This window comes from Synchiropus splendidus, chromosome 1 (assembly GCF_027744825.2).
Source record: "Synchiropus splendidus isolate RoL2022-P1 chromosome 1, RoL_Sspl_1.0, whole genome shotgun sequence".
In the NCBI taxonomy this organism is placed as follows: domain Eukaryota; kingdom Metazoa; phylum Chordata; class Actinopteri; order Syngnathiformes; family Callionymidae; genus Synchiropus; species Synchiropus splendidus.
The window spans coordinates 8,509,382-8,524,501 of NC_071334.1; the positions used below are offsets into that span (position 1 = coordinate 8,509,382).

Sequence of the window (15,120 nt, forward strand, 5' to 3'; positions counted from 1 at the left end):
TTAAGTGAAGCGAGATGAAAGTGTGAAAGTCTGGAATATATGGCCCTGCCCTGCGACGTCACTGTCGCACATGCGCGCTGCACGATGGCGATGTTTAAGCAGTTATCGTGCAGCACGACTGGGGCTGGTGCCACCGGTGGAATGATGGCACCCGAACCCTCCTGAAACATGCCCAAGGCCTGTTCACGTTCCTCCAGTGTCCTGACTCAACGTCTTTCCTGAGCAGCATTTTTACAGCTTTGGTGTTGCTCGTAACATCTCCAACATTAACCTCTGTATATCCACGTCTTTTCCATGGGGTTCAGCAGAGTTGTCCTCCTTCCTCCCATGATGACACTTGTAGTAGCTTGTGTGTGCGACTGAGCTGAGTTTATGATGCATCACTCTCCTCAGGCCATTGCTGCTCCCCAGGAGGAGACTCCCCAAGAGGACGAGGCCAAAGCAGCCAAGCGTCGGCGCCTGCCCTCCAACACCACCCGGCGCAGCAACGTCTCCAAGAAGCCCGAACCTCCCACTCCCCCGCCCCCAAAAACCCAGACGGAACTGCACAGTGTTTCACAGCTCACCTCCCCTGGCATCCCCACTGCCGCCCGCAGCCTTCAGACTGAGATGGAAACTCCAATGGACACTCAGGTGGTCGACCCGCTGATGGAGTCGAGCTTGTTGTCAGACCCCACCCTTACCCCCCAGACAGTCCCTTTCAAGGCCAGGTTGAACTCTGATCCCCTCCTGTCGGCCCCGTCCCCCCCTCCACTGCCTCTGCAGCACCTGTCTGAGGGCTACACACCGAGCAGCAACTACGTCTCCTACATGGAGACGCTTCTCAACTCGCACTTCCCTCAGGACAATGGCCCTGAAGCCCTGTATTAAACCGAGAACGCTCTTCTTTGATAACTCTGGACCCAGGGAGGTGGGAACCTAAGCTAAGAGACAGATATCACGGACACAACCAGCTCACGGCCACTCATGACCTCTGAAATGCATGTTTTGTTTGAAGAATAATCTACTTGCAGTGGTACCATAGTCATGTTGACTTTCGTTCAGATCGCTTTGTCTTTCAGCTGCTGTGTTTCTTTCCTCTCTATTATATATGATCTGAACACACCTGGGTGGTGTCAACTCTTTACCTCGTTGCTTCGAAACTATAACAGCACACTCCTGGTATTTTTACAGGAATTAAGTTATTTTCAGTCGGGTCTATTTATCTCTCTCTTTTTTTTATTTTTTAAATCGATTAACCAGCAGAATCTATTTTTCAAGTGAGACACTTTTGACAGTCTAGTGGACACGTTCACTCATGAAAACACCGAGTTGTATATTTGCCAGATCGCAAGAGGTAAACAGGCTTTAAGTGTGTCGTAGCAGGAAGTCAGTATTTAAATGTTCTATACTGGATGATATAAATGTATTGAATGCAAAACAATAGTAGTCACTTTAGAGAACGCGTTAAGGGACGAGAGCTATGTATCGATGTCTTGGTGTTGGCGGCTCCACCAGTCTCTCAGGGTTCCTACATCATTTCTCCTGTTCATCATGACCCCAGCTGATAGGAAAGAGTCCGAAAATGTAGGAACCCTCAAGCTAAAAAAGAAAAAAAATCTATCATACTTTGTATAAAATCGATATTGTATATTCTATGGTTGTCTTTTATCACATTGGACGTCGGCGCACAAACTTGTCCTTTTTTCATTCTGGACAAAATCCTTTTATTGAGCTTCATTTTCTGCTGCAGAGGTGCTCAGACTCAAACTACTGATGAACTGAAGTTTCCAACCTCACCTGATGGCATCGTCACATGATCTCTGTAATGTGATTCCAATTTGTAAATGTGAAGTCTTTTTTTTTTTTTTTCCTCCATAGCATTAAAAACACATCAATGTTCAAGTCCTATATGATCAGATTTCATAGGTATTAAAGTGGGTTGCTAGTCGCCACTTTTGTTGTCTTGTGTTTACTCACTTGTAAGTTTTACTGTTGCAGCAACTTCAAAAATCCTGAGGTGAGGCATGAAGACGGCTTAATAAGCTCGAGCTGGACTCAGGCCACTGCAGAACATAGTGTACTTTAGGACAACCCTGGCAACCTGTCACACGCTACTACAGTACTGCATTCAAGTGTCCTGTGTTCGTCCACGTAGAAGAAAAGCTGCTGGTGTTAATAGGAAATTGGGATTTGCCAAGGACTCAATCTTCCCACTGGAAATTGCTACAAACTACCTGGGTCTTTGGTCCAGGTTGCCCTCAGAGAGTTCACCGTCCCTGGGGACAAACCGTCGACAAAGTGCCTGAAAGGAAAGAGCTTGCTAACTGAAGTGGGGGAACAGGATGGAAGAGCTTTCTGCGTCGAGTGGAAGTGTCCATTCTTTGTAGCTTGTTTTACGATAAGGCTACTGAAGGACGGTGGGAGTCAGAGGTGAGGCTCAGTGGGAGTCTGGCAAAGAGCTTGCAGCAGTAAGAAGCTGTAAGTAAGTGGCTGAAGCAGGAGACTGTACGGGCTGCTGAAGGACTCATCTGACCAGCATGTGGTGGGTCAGAGTCAGGTGAGGGTGCAGCACCCCGTGAGTCAGGTTTTAGGTTTTGTCTGGGCACTCCTGTTCCCGCCCACTGTCTGAAAAGAGGTGATTTGGTGACTATAAATTGCCCGTTGGTGTGAGTGTCCACCTGTTCAGGGTGTCTCCTGTCCACTGCAGGAAGCACGCAGAGCGAGTCCCTAAATAACTGAATATAACTAGATAACTATCACTAAATTGTGCAGTTTATAATATAAATATAATATAAATAAATCGTTTATCCTAAATATAATGCTCCAGTTTTCACAGGGGGCTAGAGCCGCCTCTCCCAGCTACTCTGGTCAAGAGGCAGGGGACTCCCTAAGCAGGTCGCCTGCATGGGGCTCACATAGACAAAGCTGCCTCTGTATGTGCCTGCAGTAAACCCACACCTGAACATGCAAGCATGAGGTGGAAGCACTAACCAGTACCCACTGTGTGTCCAGTTCAACTCATGCCAAACACCATTCGCGTGACAATAGTGTGATTTACATGTGGAGCTGTGACCATATCGGACAAATACATGATAGTGGCGGAGGGACATGTTTGGGACGACAGGGTTGTTTTTCAGGCCACACATTTCAGGCAGCAGCAGGAAGAGAAGCTGATAGCAGCAGTTGTGGGAATCCGCCAGCTCACAGAGCCGACGTCCTCTCAAGGATCTGATGCATCCAGAGACGGCAGCGTCCAAATGTTTTATTGCTTTGACGCACAGCTCTTCCACTGTAGACAAGTGGAGACACTTCTGCCATGTTGATGTTCCACTAACTTTAGCTCCGCCCCTGAGCAGATTGACGGCGGAAACAGCTGGCTTTGGTGCTTCTAAGACAGCGACTGGATGGGTGGCGCCAGTTCACCTCGTACTCTTTAGATGAGATTAGGTTGGACTTTAAAACTGTACTTTCACAGGGAGCGAACGGAGCCAACATTGAAGCCAAGGTTGATGTGCTGGATGTGTCTCTACAGTTCTCTGGCTTTGGATTCATTTTACATCAATCATCCGTATCTTCCAGGTCTTCTCACACCAGACCATCCATCATCACACTAAATACTTTGGATTTACGATCGTGAGACTGTGACCAAGGTCTCTTTCAGTTTTTCATTATTTCAAGTTCCTCGCTGCAGTCAGAGAAGGGAGAGGTGAAAATGATGGTTGCGGTTTGACACTGAGGTGTGAACCATCTGGTCTCTATTGTTTCTGTCTAAGTAGTTTTGATGGAGGAAACAGCAGTGTGATGCTCTGAGCTATTTTACAAAGTGTAACAGAATGAGAGGGAGCCAAGTGGACAGGTGAAGTTACAGGACGCTGAGATGAAGAAGGTGGGGGATTTTAAGTACTGAGGCCCAACTGTCCAGGGAGAGTGTGAGGAAGAGGTGAAGAAGTGGGTGCAGGCAGGATGGAATCATTGGAGAAAAGTGTCAGGTGTGATGTGTGACAAAAGGGTGTCGGCAAGGATGAAAGGGAAAGTGTCCAAAAGGGAGGTGAGGTCAGCAATGTTGGATGGTTTGGAAACAGTGGCACTGAGGAAAAGACAGGAGGCAGAGCTGGAGGTAGCAGAGATGAAGATGCTGAGCTTCTCTCTGGGAGTGAGCAGGATGATGATAGGATCAGAGGGACAGCACATGTGCTCAGGTGTTTAGGAGACAAAGTCAGAGAGGCTAGATGGAGATGGTTTGGACATGTACAGAGGAGAGAGAGCCAGTACATTGGTAGATGAAGATGTTGAGGTTGGAAGTGCCAGGCAGAAGGTGGAGAGGAAGGCCAAAGAGGAGGTTTATGGAGGTGGTGAAGGAGGACATGAGGTTTGAGAGAAGAGGAAGCAGAGGACAGGGTGAGATGGAGGAAGGTGATCTGCTGTGGCCACCCCTGAAGGGAGAAAGAGAAAGAAAGAAAGAAGAACAGAAGATCTAATATTAGCACTCTCATAACCAGGTATCAGTTTTGTCTCCACCGGGTGGTTGTCTACTAGTACACTTTGTGGAGCTCCGTTCTCATTTCCAGAATCCTCTAGATGGCGCTGTCTGCTTTACAATGTTTCATGAAGCTTCATCAGCCCCTCACTTGAGTCTTGAAACAAAATTCTCAAGCCATAAGTAGCTCCTCCGATGGTAAAGCACCTTTCTTTTCTCTGGTGTTTCAACGATTCCTGCGAGTTAGAAACACAAAACCACTTAAATCTTTCTCTCCACTAAAAAGGACACAGCAAAAATGTCCCCCATTAAAACACTCCTCTTCGTTTGCCAGCAGCTAAAAATAAGCCACAGGATGAGATCATTGATAGCTGCTTTAAAAGTATCTGTCCCGCACTAACAGGATTCAATTTGGCTGTCTGGAGAGGAGCAATCTGAAATTTGGACCAAGCCCTGTGAGGACAGAGCGGCACAGAAAAGAGAAGGTCATTGAAAGATTGGAGGAACAAGAAATCTGTGTCGTGTCCAGGAGTAGTTAAAGCGGACACACACACACACACACACACACGCACTGGCTGGACATGCCAAGTCGGCGTCATCCTCCCCGGATCAGGGTGACCATTAACATTCTGAGGCGCCTTCTGCTGTGTCGCAGCAGAGGAACTGGGAAGGTGCCAGCTTGGCAATAACTTTAACAACACCAGAGTTGGACTTTTTCTCCACTTGAACTCAGCCTGAGGTAAAGCCAAGGGGAAGCACGAGGACGTGGAAGGACGCGAGCGAGGAACTCGAGCGTTGCTGGGTGAAAGGCAAGATTGCAGCGGCATATTTTCCCCACGCTCGTGCGCAAGTCTTCGCCTCTTAGTGACAGGAAGCAGGGGGTGTTGCTAACCTGCTGCGTGTCGCACCGGCAGGTGTGAAACAGTCTGGTGAAAATGTGTTATGAACAGGAGAAAATAGACTGTGACAACAAGCCGAATAGCGACCAAACTTTCTGCAGTAAGAGACTGACAAAAAGACTATTCAGTATATCTCAAAGTAAATATTTGATGAAGCAATATTGTCGGAAGTGGCCTGGACTGCACACAACTCGCATCTCACATGCAACCATCAACGGTAACATAGATGTTGGCACCTGAGACGTCCATTCAGGTTGTACTGTACATATCACCCAGTCCTGCTTCCACAGTGCCTCTTAGTTGGTACAGCAAGTCCTGTCCTGGTGAAGGTAGGCCTGAGCTCAAAGGTAAAACTCTCATCTTCCATGTCAGTGCTTTTATTGTGTTGTTCCCCAGTTATTTTTCTGTTTCCTGTCTTGTGTTTGTCAGCCCTCCTCCAGTGTTTCAGGCACACGGCTCGGACCAATTCTCCAAATCGACCTTCCCTTCTTCTACTTCCTGGTTCCAGCCTGCTGTGCCAGAGGGTTGCTTCACTTCTTCCCGTAAAGTTCGCCCCCTTGTTTTTGTCGTTCTTGTTGTCGATAGTATTGGATCATGCATGCGTTTAGTTTTCTGCCACCTTCTTAGGTTTTAGTATTTGTTTACTCACATTTTGCGTTCGCTGGTTTTTCTCCCTGGTGTGGTGTGTATTTCCACCACCAAACACTCTCTGTTTTTTTGGCCTTGTGAGTGCGTTTTTGTTCTCCCTGCTTTTAGGCTTGACTTTGATTCGCTTATCTCCAGGCTTTCTTCCCCATCTGTTCCTCGCTCCAGGTTTTGGTGGTCGATTATTGTTCGTGTTCGATTTTTGTTTGTTTATTAAAGTATTGCACTCCTCAATCTCGTTGGTTCGAGTCAGCTGTTTACTGGTATATGGCGGCATCTGACGGCCAAACTACGGTCGAGAATCGGGCGTCCATTTTGTCATCTTTTGCAGACGCCCTCCTAGCTAAAAACCTGCCTGTGGCCACGAGTGTCACAATTTCCAGCTTCTCAGTGGTAAGAACATGGATGATGCTTCCAACGTAACTCCAAATGTTTTCACTGCTGCAGAGTGAAACGCTATCGGACATGTTTGTCAGAGAGTGATGAAAGATGTGGGTCCCATTTCAATCCAGCAGATGCTGAGGGTCTACGGTCAGAACAGTCGGTTCCCTCTCCACCGTGGCCTTTGATGGTCGCCGGGAACATGTACACACATGGATATCACTGAACCCGGCGGAATGTAATTACAGCTGGAAGTGGCAATAATGTTGACAAGCTGGTTGATATGACAGACTCCATTATAGCTCTAATCTTTCCCAGCATTTCTGCAAAGTAAATCACATCAGTGAAGCGGCCCTATAATGCCTCGCTCCATCTGTCAACACCCCGGCTCTTATGAAGGGGAAGGGAAGGAGGTGTTGGAGATACCAGATCTTAATGAACAGCTCCAGCCTCGACAGCAGTACAGAGGTTTGAGGAAGGATCTGTGAGTGGTGGGAACAAGAGCGAATTCCCTGCTGTGTGGGCCAGTGCGGTCATCAAGGTTGAGCCAAACAGCTTCAGGAAGATGTGTGTCGCACCGCCTCGATCCAACCAGTGTGTTGGGGAGTGACGTTGGTACGTGTTACACCTCCTTCAAAGTGTGTCGTAGAACACGGGACACTCAGAGGACACGGACCTCTTGTTAAAAATGCTAAATTTATCTTCCTTTCTTCCGTCTTTTTTTGGCGTCACCTCCTAAAGGGGTACGTTTTTTTGTTCTTGTTCAGTCATGGAAACTCACATACTAAAAGGGTACATGTTGGCATCAACGAATCCTGAGCAGCCTTGACAAACCTTGTTAGAAAAACAAGACCAACTCACATGTCTTACACATGATGTCTCCAGATTGAGGAGCTGATTTGAGGAGAGTTTCTCAGTTCATATGTTTGTTCTTATTGTTGTTGTGGAAGCCATGATAGTCACACTTTTATTCATCTAAAAGGAATGTTTTGCTGCTGTACGTGGCAAAATCCTGCATTCACTTCCCTGGCAGCAGCTCCAGGGGAAGATGAATCCTGACTGTGGTGTAAATGTTCAGAGCCATGAACGTTGGTTGGACGGCTTCTTCACACTCGACATTATTTCATTCCATTATTTAGCAAAAACAAAAGTTTGGGATCGGTGCAGCTGCTTGTCATTACGTGTCATTGATCCTGGGGTCAGTGAGTGGGTTGCTTTCAGGCGCTTGTTCAACAGATCAGATAAACGTGAAACATGTCCAGCCGTCCAATTTGTGCTGTCAAGTGACCTAAATGGATGAACGTTTCACATTCCACTTCATGTTAGGTTTCATCTTGCTCACATGGAAAAGCAACATAGGGCCCCTTTAAAAATGTAGCCACTTCTAAAATGACGCTACAACAGATAGAAAGTAGTATAAAAATATTTCGCCCATTTAAAAAATGTGTCTATTTGTTGACTTGTAAGTCTTAAAAATGTCTCTTTCATGAGCCTTTTCCTTTTTGACTTCTCAGACCTTCAAGCGGATTATTGACCTGCTCTTGGTCCACTTCCTCCAGACTTCAGGTCACAGTCACATTGCTCTCATGTTTGGTTTTCTATAGTTTTATATCACTCTCTGTGCTGCAGTATTAAGGTCACTGTATGCATATATTTTTCATGTATATTCAAACACTAATTCCAAAATGGCCCCATAGTGTCACCAGTAGACCACAAAGGTAAATCCCCAGACATGAAGAACAGAACCTCCAAAGTCACCAGTTGACTCGCTCATGAAGTGGCTTATAGTGTATTGTACTATTTAACTCTCAATATGTCACCATGGCACGGAGTGATATAACCGTACATCCTGACCCCCCGATGAAGTGATCGCCACGTAACATTACGACCGAACGTGGTATTTTTCCGCCATCACTCGTCCGCGTGTGAAGATTTGGTGACGCAGCTGTTGTGTTTGTCTCCATTAGTGTTTTTTTCCTTCACTTCCCCCAGACACAATTAACTGCGGAGAAGTGAGGCTTGTTGGGGCCTGAGTGGAAAGACAAAAAAAACCCCACCCAGCTCTGGTAAGTGGCGGCTCTTATTAATGAAGTGAATCTTCATTCAGTCACACATGACAAATAAACGTCCGTCCCTCCAAACTCTTAATCGGCCCATTAGTCTGTGAGCCACCGCAGCTTCTGTTTCTCTTCCCCCCGATTCGCTCCCTTTAAAGCCGACTGCACGCATCCATCACTGAGCATTAGCATGGCGACCACACGCCAGAGGGCCCAGCTGGAGATGCTACATCATATTTACGCCTGTACTCCTGCAATAAACAACGGCCTCTGTTTTTTTTTTTTACGTGTTCTGCATCATTTAAGGAGCGTCATGACTCCGTCCCCGCGCGAGTGACATGAATGCCCATCTCTCTTCTAGTGGCGTCATGGGTTCATCTGTTCCTCCCTCTGGGTGCACCGCGTTACCGTAGCTTCAACAACAATGGCGCTGTAGGGACCAGCTAAGTCCCTCCATGTTGATGCCATTGCCTGTTTTGCGGGGGCCATCTTGGTTGGGAGTGGGGAAGAAATGCAAGCATCTCCTGCTCCCCACAGGAAGGCAGCGTGGTGGTTCTACCACAAGTACTGCAGGTGCTTTCCATCAGCACAGCTCAAGGGAAACTCAGCCTCTGCTGCCAAGCAGAAATTCACCAGCAGGTGGCAGCATTATTCTGCAAAAGTTCAGTGTTGTCATGATCATGCTAGTGACTATGAACAAGACAGATTATCAAGTCTTACTTTCGTCATCCAGAACCAAGTCACAACATCCCTGATGACTTCATGACTTGCTACGGTGATTAAAGCCAATTCATTGTACAGTAGAATTTTCCAACGTTTTTGTCATTTTGGATTGTAGCCAGATGCTACTGTTTCCTTCCCAGGTAACGCCGTGCTGAGGTGAATTTATGTATTTGTTCTCTGACTGTGGCAGAAATGGAAACATTGCGATTTCCCTGCTGACAAATGTGGCAGCAGACAGAAACTTTGCGATGTTTACTGTAACAGTTGTGCATCTGCTGCTGCGCTAATGCAGCGCTAATGTCTGCACCCTTGTTCGTTGCGAGCAGGAAAAAGCACTTGGAGAGCACCGACCTCCACCGAGCAGCTCATTTTCATGCAACATTACGAGACGCTCTGAGTTGTGATCTGTGGTGAGAGCAGGGAGCAAGTGGAAGATAAGATAGAGAGGTGGAGGTTTGCCTTAAAAAGGAGAGGAATGAAGGTTAGCCGAAGTGAGACGGAATCCATGTGTGTGAATGAGAGGGAGCCAAGTGGACAGGTGAAGGTGGGAGAGACAAAGAAGGTGGGGGATTTGAAGTATTGAGGCTCAACTGTCCAGAGATTGATGGAGGGGGTGAAGGAGGACATGAAGTTTGTAGGTTTGAGAGAAGAGGAAGCAGAGGGTGAGATGGAGGAAGATGATCCTCTGTGGTGACCCCTGAAGGGAGAAGCCTGTCACGGGTCAAGGGAACGAGGGAGCAAAAGCCACGTATTGAGGACGTGGCGCTGGACCCAAGTGCGAGTGGTGAAGGCCACAGTGAAGCAGGAGCAAGTAAGAAATAATATTTAATAATTAAACAAACATCAAAAACACAACAGAAAGTGTCACCGAACCAGGAGAAACTAAGCAAAAACTGAATGTACAATGAACCAAGAATAAACTACAAAAGAGAACAGGAAACGCATGGAAACTGGGAGAAACAAGACACTAAACTCAGGCACCAGGGTTTAACACAGTAATCAAAAACAAGCTAGCTCACAGAACGAGAGACCAAACAAGGAGAGCCAAGAGAACGAGGAAAGTAAGCTAGCGCGCAGAATGAGAGACCAAAAACAAGGAGAGCCAAGAGAACGAGGAAAGTAAGCTAGCGCACAGAACGAGAGACCAAAAACAAGGAGAGCCAAGAGAACGAGGAAAGTAAGCTAGCGCGCAGAATGAGAGACCAAAAACAAGGAGAGCCAAGAGAACGAGGAAAGTAAGCTAGCGCACAGAACGAGAGACCAAAAACAAGGAGAGCCAAGAGAACGAGGAGTGACCAAGGGGACCAAGAAGAGTCCAAATCTCAGGAACAAGAGGAATAGCCACAGGGAACACAATGAGAGAGTCCAAGGAACTGGAAAGAACGATCTGGCACCCGTTGCTGGAGTCCAGGTGTTTAAGTACTTAGGTGATTAGGGGTTCATTGGCTCCAGCCGTGTGCCAGAGGAACAGGGAGGGAGGCGGAAGAAACCAAAACATGACTCAAGGGACAAAACAGGAGCAGAGTCATGACAAAGCCGAACGAGAAAGAAGAAGCTCACTGCCCATTCTTGATAAGAGGTTGGTCGCCCATGTAATGCTGCATTCAAGGGACGTCAGAACATCCGAGTAAGCCTCTATTCATTTCTATGCGCCTCTATTCATTTGGCACGGTCACAACATGTAGGTTGCTTAGAGTTAAACCACGGGTTCGGCTCATGTGATGTCCAAGTAATTTGTCCGGTTCACAGTGATAAATATGTTACCCCTCAAGTGCGAGAACATGCTTTGTACAATGTTTTCCATTGTCCCATCATCAACAGACAAGACTGTAACAAAAACCCCTGCAGCGAACCAAATTCAAGTTTTGTTCAGAGACGATCTGATTATAGCTCTGGAAAAACCTGTCCATCGAATGGTCCTTTTCATAGTGTGGTACATGTTGGCACCAACTCTGCCTCCTAGTTGGTACAGCTGGCCGTCATCCCGCCCATTCTGTGTGTGAGTTGGCCTTCAAGCTACGCCAGCACTCGCCAACTTCACATGACCATGGCAAACTTTTCTCCAAGCTTAAGTGAATTAGTTATTAACCATGACTGATCTATCAGTGGTTATTTCTGACGGGTGCAGTTCATTGACATGAAAATACATGTTAAATCTGTTTTTTAAAACTGTACTTGTGTACGTGTGTCTACATTAGGTTAGAATATAAGGGGTGAAAAGTCACCCAGATTTCTCTGCTCCTGAATCCGATGAAGTGAGAAACACTCCTGCCATTTCCAGATTAGATGCAGTAGCTTCCCATGTTCCCCATCAGTCGCTGAGAACTCGCAGTGATGCGACTGGGCTCATTTTCAAGTGCCAACGTTGTGGGTGGAGCGCTGGCGGGTAAAAATCAACTCACATGTCTGTGAATTAAAATGAGGTGGCAGACTGCAAAAGTTTCCACGGAGATTTTGGTGTGATGGGAAAAAAAAAACGACATCAGCGGATGATGCCAGATCAGTGCAATGTGTGGACAGAGTGAGCAAACATCTCAAACCAATGCCTGCTGCTGTCATGTGGACGGGGCGCGAGAAAATGCCTCACGACGAAGACAGATTTGGGCAGAGTATGTGGCGCAGGAATGATTGAGACGAGAGTTGAGGGGCAACAGATCAAGCTACAGATAGTAGTAAAAGTTTCCTTCAGAACATGCAGTAGGAACAGTTCAACAGTTCCCCCTCCCAGCACAGTTCCAGCACAGTTCCAGCTGCTGGAGTGACGCCCCTCTTCATGAGGGAGTGTCTTTGGATAGAGTAAACCCCACCTACTCATTGCGCTACGGGGTGCGAACTGGTGTGTACAGGCTCTCAAAGCAACCAAGGTCTTCGCATTGGAATGTGTTTTCCAGGAGGAATGGGGGGAAAAAAAGGCCCGAAACAGACATTTTTCAATTCACGTCATCTCCCATCTGTGTTGACTGATTTCATCTATGGACGGACTCAGAGGCAGCGACGCAGTGTGGCCCAGTGTAGCCTAGCGCCTAAATGACTGAAATGAAAGATGAATTCGCTAATGAAGGGTTTTCTCTGGTGAGTCAGCCTAATTAATCGGCAGCCGTCGTCCTTCTGCGCTTCGCAAACAGACTCTCACCGAGCTGTGGTCCTTATCTGGACGTGACCCGCCGCTCGCTTTCCCACCGCCTCCCTTCCGTCTCTCCGCCGCCCTCTCTGTTAATTCAGCTGCTTAAAATCTCATTTCAGACACAATTAGCCTTTAGCCCATCCGCGCGTCACGGTGTTTTTTTCTTCTTCTATCTCTTTGTGAGCACTTTCTCGTTGGCTCACCGATAAGAATCATGATTCAGATTGCCAGCAAGAAGTTTTGATCATTTACAGGAGAAAACAGATTAATGGTCTTCCATTAGGAGGTTAACTTTTTCAGGGCCACTTATTTATCTCTGTTCCTTGGAGCTTTTAATTATTTCCTCTGCTTTATTATTCCGGTTGACGCGCACGCTTAGCCACTTTCACTTTGACTTCTGAAGCTATTCTCATTTTGTTTATATATTTGGCTTCTTCATATTTCATTTCCCATCGTGGCTTGTCACCGCAAGTCTCCCTCACCTTTGTTGTCCTCTGTAGCCGCAGCTATTCTATTCTTCATTTGGCTCATCCGTAAACATCTCTGGTTGTTCTGCTCTTCTTTATCTCTAAGATTCTTGGTCGAACACTGACTCTCCTCTCCACCAAACAAACTCCCTAACTTTGACTCCAAACGTCTTCTCATGTGCCTCTGGTATTCTTATTCCACTATCTGCTTCTTTGTTTCTCTAGTCTCTAAACTGCATCACGGCGGGTCTCACCAGTGTCCTGTCAATCTTCCTTTGTACTGCGCTCATCTCCATCCTCACTGCACTCTCTTCTTCATCTTCCTTGATCTCTGTCCATGACTCTAAGGCTATGTTCAGACTGCAACCTGAAGTGACCCATATCCGATTCTTTTCACTGCGACCTGGGCCACTTGGATATGTGGTCCTAAGCCTGAAATATATCCGACCTTTAGGCATCTGACTTGAGTCACTTTCATCCAACCTACAGATCGTCGAGCGCCCGCAAACGTTCATGAAAGTTCTTGTTGAAGGGACGTGATGAAGGAACTCACGTGCCAGAGAAGCAGCTCACAGGCCACAACCAAAAACCTGGCTCTTTTCTATCTTCACCTTTTCCTCAAGTGGAAGATGGCTTGGGTAGGAAAGCAACTTTAAAATCGCCAGCGTCCACTGAGCTTCCTCGGTCTGTGTGACGTCTTTATGTGCACGCGAAACATTTTCGGGGGGTTTAAAGTTCACACTGGAGACTAATACAAGTGGTATTTGATTGGAAGTGTGAACAACCTGGTATTTGTCATGTCAAGCATTGGAGTCAAATCGAAACATGTACTTTTGCGTCCGAAGAATCGCGGATGTTGACCATCTACGCTGCATCTTTACCGATGAAGGGTCCAATTGAAGCACATATTGCAGTGCATCACATGAAAGACAGGCATGTGGGACTAGAGTTCAGCCATGGGGTAAAGGCCACAGCTACATAAGGTGCAATATTCACCAAGTGGTTTAAATTGAAGTTAACCAAGAGCTCAGATTTCCTGGTGACGCACTGCGGAGGTGTACACTCCAGTCACATGGTTTGAACTCGAGTCAGACTTTAGTCATTAATTTTGGAACCGTAGACTTGACTTGACAAAGTGTCAAAGGACTTGTGTCTCGACCTGGACTTAAACGTCAGTGACTCGTGACTTGACTTGGACTGCCACCCTTTGACTTGAAGAGAGTTGCTCCTTCTCCAAAATCTGGAGTCGGTCACATCCACTCAAGTTCCACGACAGATCTGCCTTTCATCCACAGGGATACAGCGTTTGAAAGTCTAGAGAATTGTTCATCTCTTGCTGGAGATGTTCTGAATACAAATGATTTGAAGGTGGATAAGAACACAGGAACAACTGCTCTCCCTCTGTATGACTTGTCTTGATTTCAGACTTACTTGTTACTTGCAAAACAGTGACTTGGTCCCACCTCTGATGCGCTGGATGCTGGAACATTTGGGGCGTTTCTTTCACTATCATTATTTGCTACGTTCTAGTAGTGATAGAAGTTCAGTTAATTTTGAGTAACTTCATCCCGGTTAATGTCCACCAATGAGGTCATCTGTCAGACCCATGGACAGCAGCGTGCAGATCTATTTTCGCTTCACCATGTTGACTTTCCACTAACTTAAGCTGCTCCCCGGCAGAGTAACTTCGTTTTTTGTGGCGACTTGACAGCTGTGGGGAAGTCTCTTTGGTGGCTGGAAACCAGCGACAGGTCATGTATGAGTCATGTGAGAAGCTGTGGTTGGTGTGAATGTGGAGTGAGTGCAAGGCCACGGTTCTCCCAAATGCAAGCATCTTCCTTAGAAAACTGAAAACTTATTCCGTGACTAAACTTTCTTCCATGACTTTTTCGGTGAAACGACTGAATCTTCTGCATCCAAGACACAACAAACTCTTTCCATGACTCCAAGTCTCTGCCTGGTGTGTCATGTGCCACCTGCTCCCACCTAACAATAGAACAGTCACGAACGTTTGTCTCAAAGTTGTGCTGAGGTTATGCGGTGGCAGCCACCCTGAGCGGATGTGGGAGCGCTGTGCCGTGGCTTCAAAGACATTTCCAGGCACTTGTTGTTGGGTTTCTCTATTTAGTATTCATTTTTGATATTGTGCTTCACAGTCAGAATGAGGGGAATTAAACCGGCCTCCCTGTTAAAGACCTGCTAAGCAGTCGACTGGCTTCATAAGCCCCCCCATGAATGCGATCAGGAGGATTAGCGATATCTCTCCATCAGATAAACAGCTGCTCCGTCAAAGAGGTTCTTGAAGGAAACCCAGTCGAACCGGCTCAGTTCCGTCTGAAAGCCTCACTTCAGAATGCTCGAGTGC

General features: G+C 46.8%; 1 protein-coding gene across 1 annotated transcript in view; it reads left to right on the top strand.

The window, feature by feature from the left end:
* Positions 1-1,928, top strand: part of kdm4b (lysine (K)-specific demethylase 4B) — a 28,410-nt gene extending 26,482 nt beyond the window's left edge. The window contains exon 22 of the mRNA XM_053869534.1: positions 394-1,928. Within this exon, the coding sequence (XP_053725509.1) occupies positions 394-870 (477 nt within the window). The 3' untranslated portion in view covers positions 871-1,928. The remainder of the gene's footprint in view (positions 1-393) is intronic.
* Positions 1,929-15,120: the final 13,192 nt, after the last annotated feature.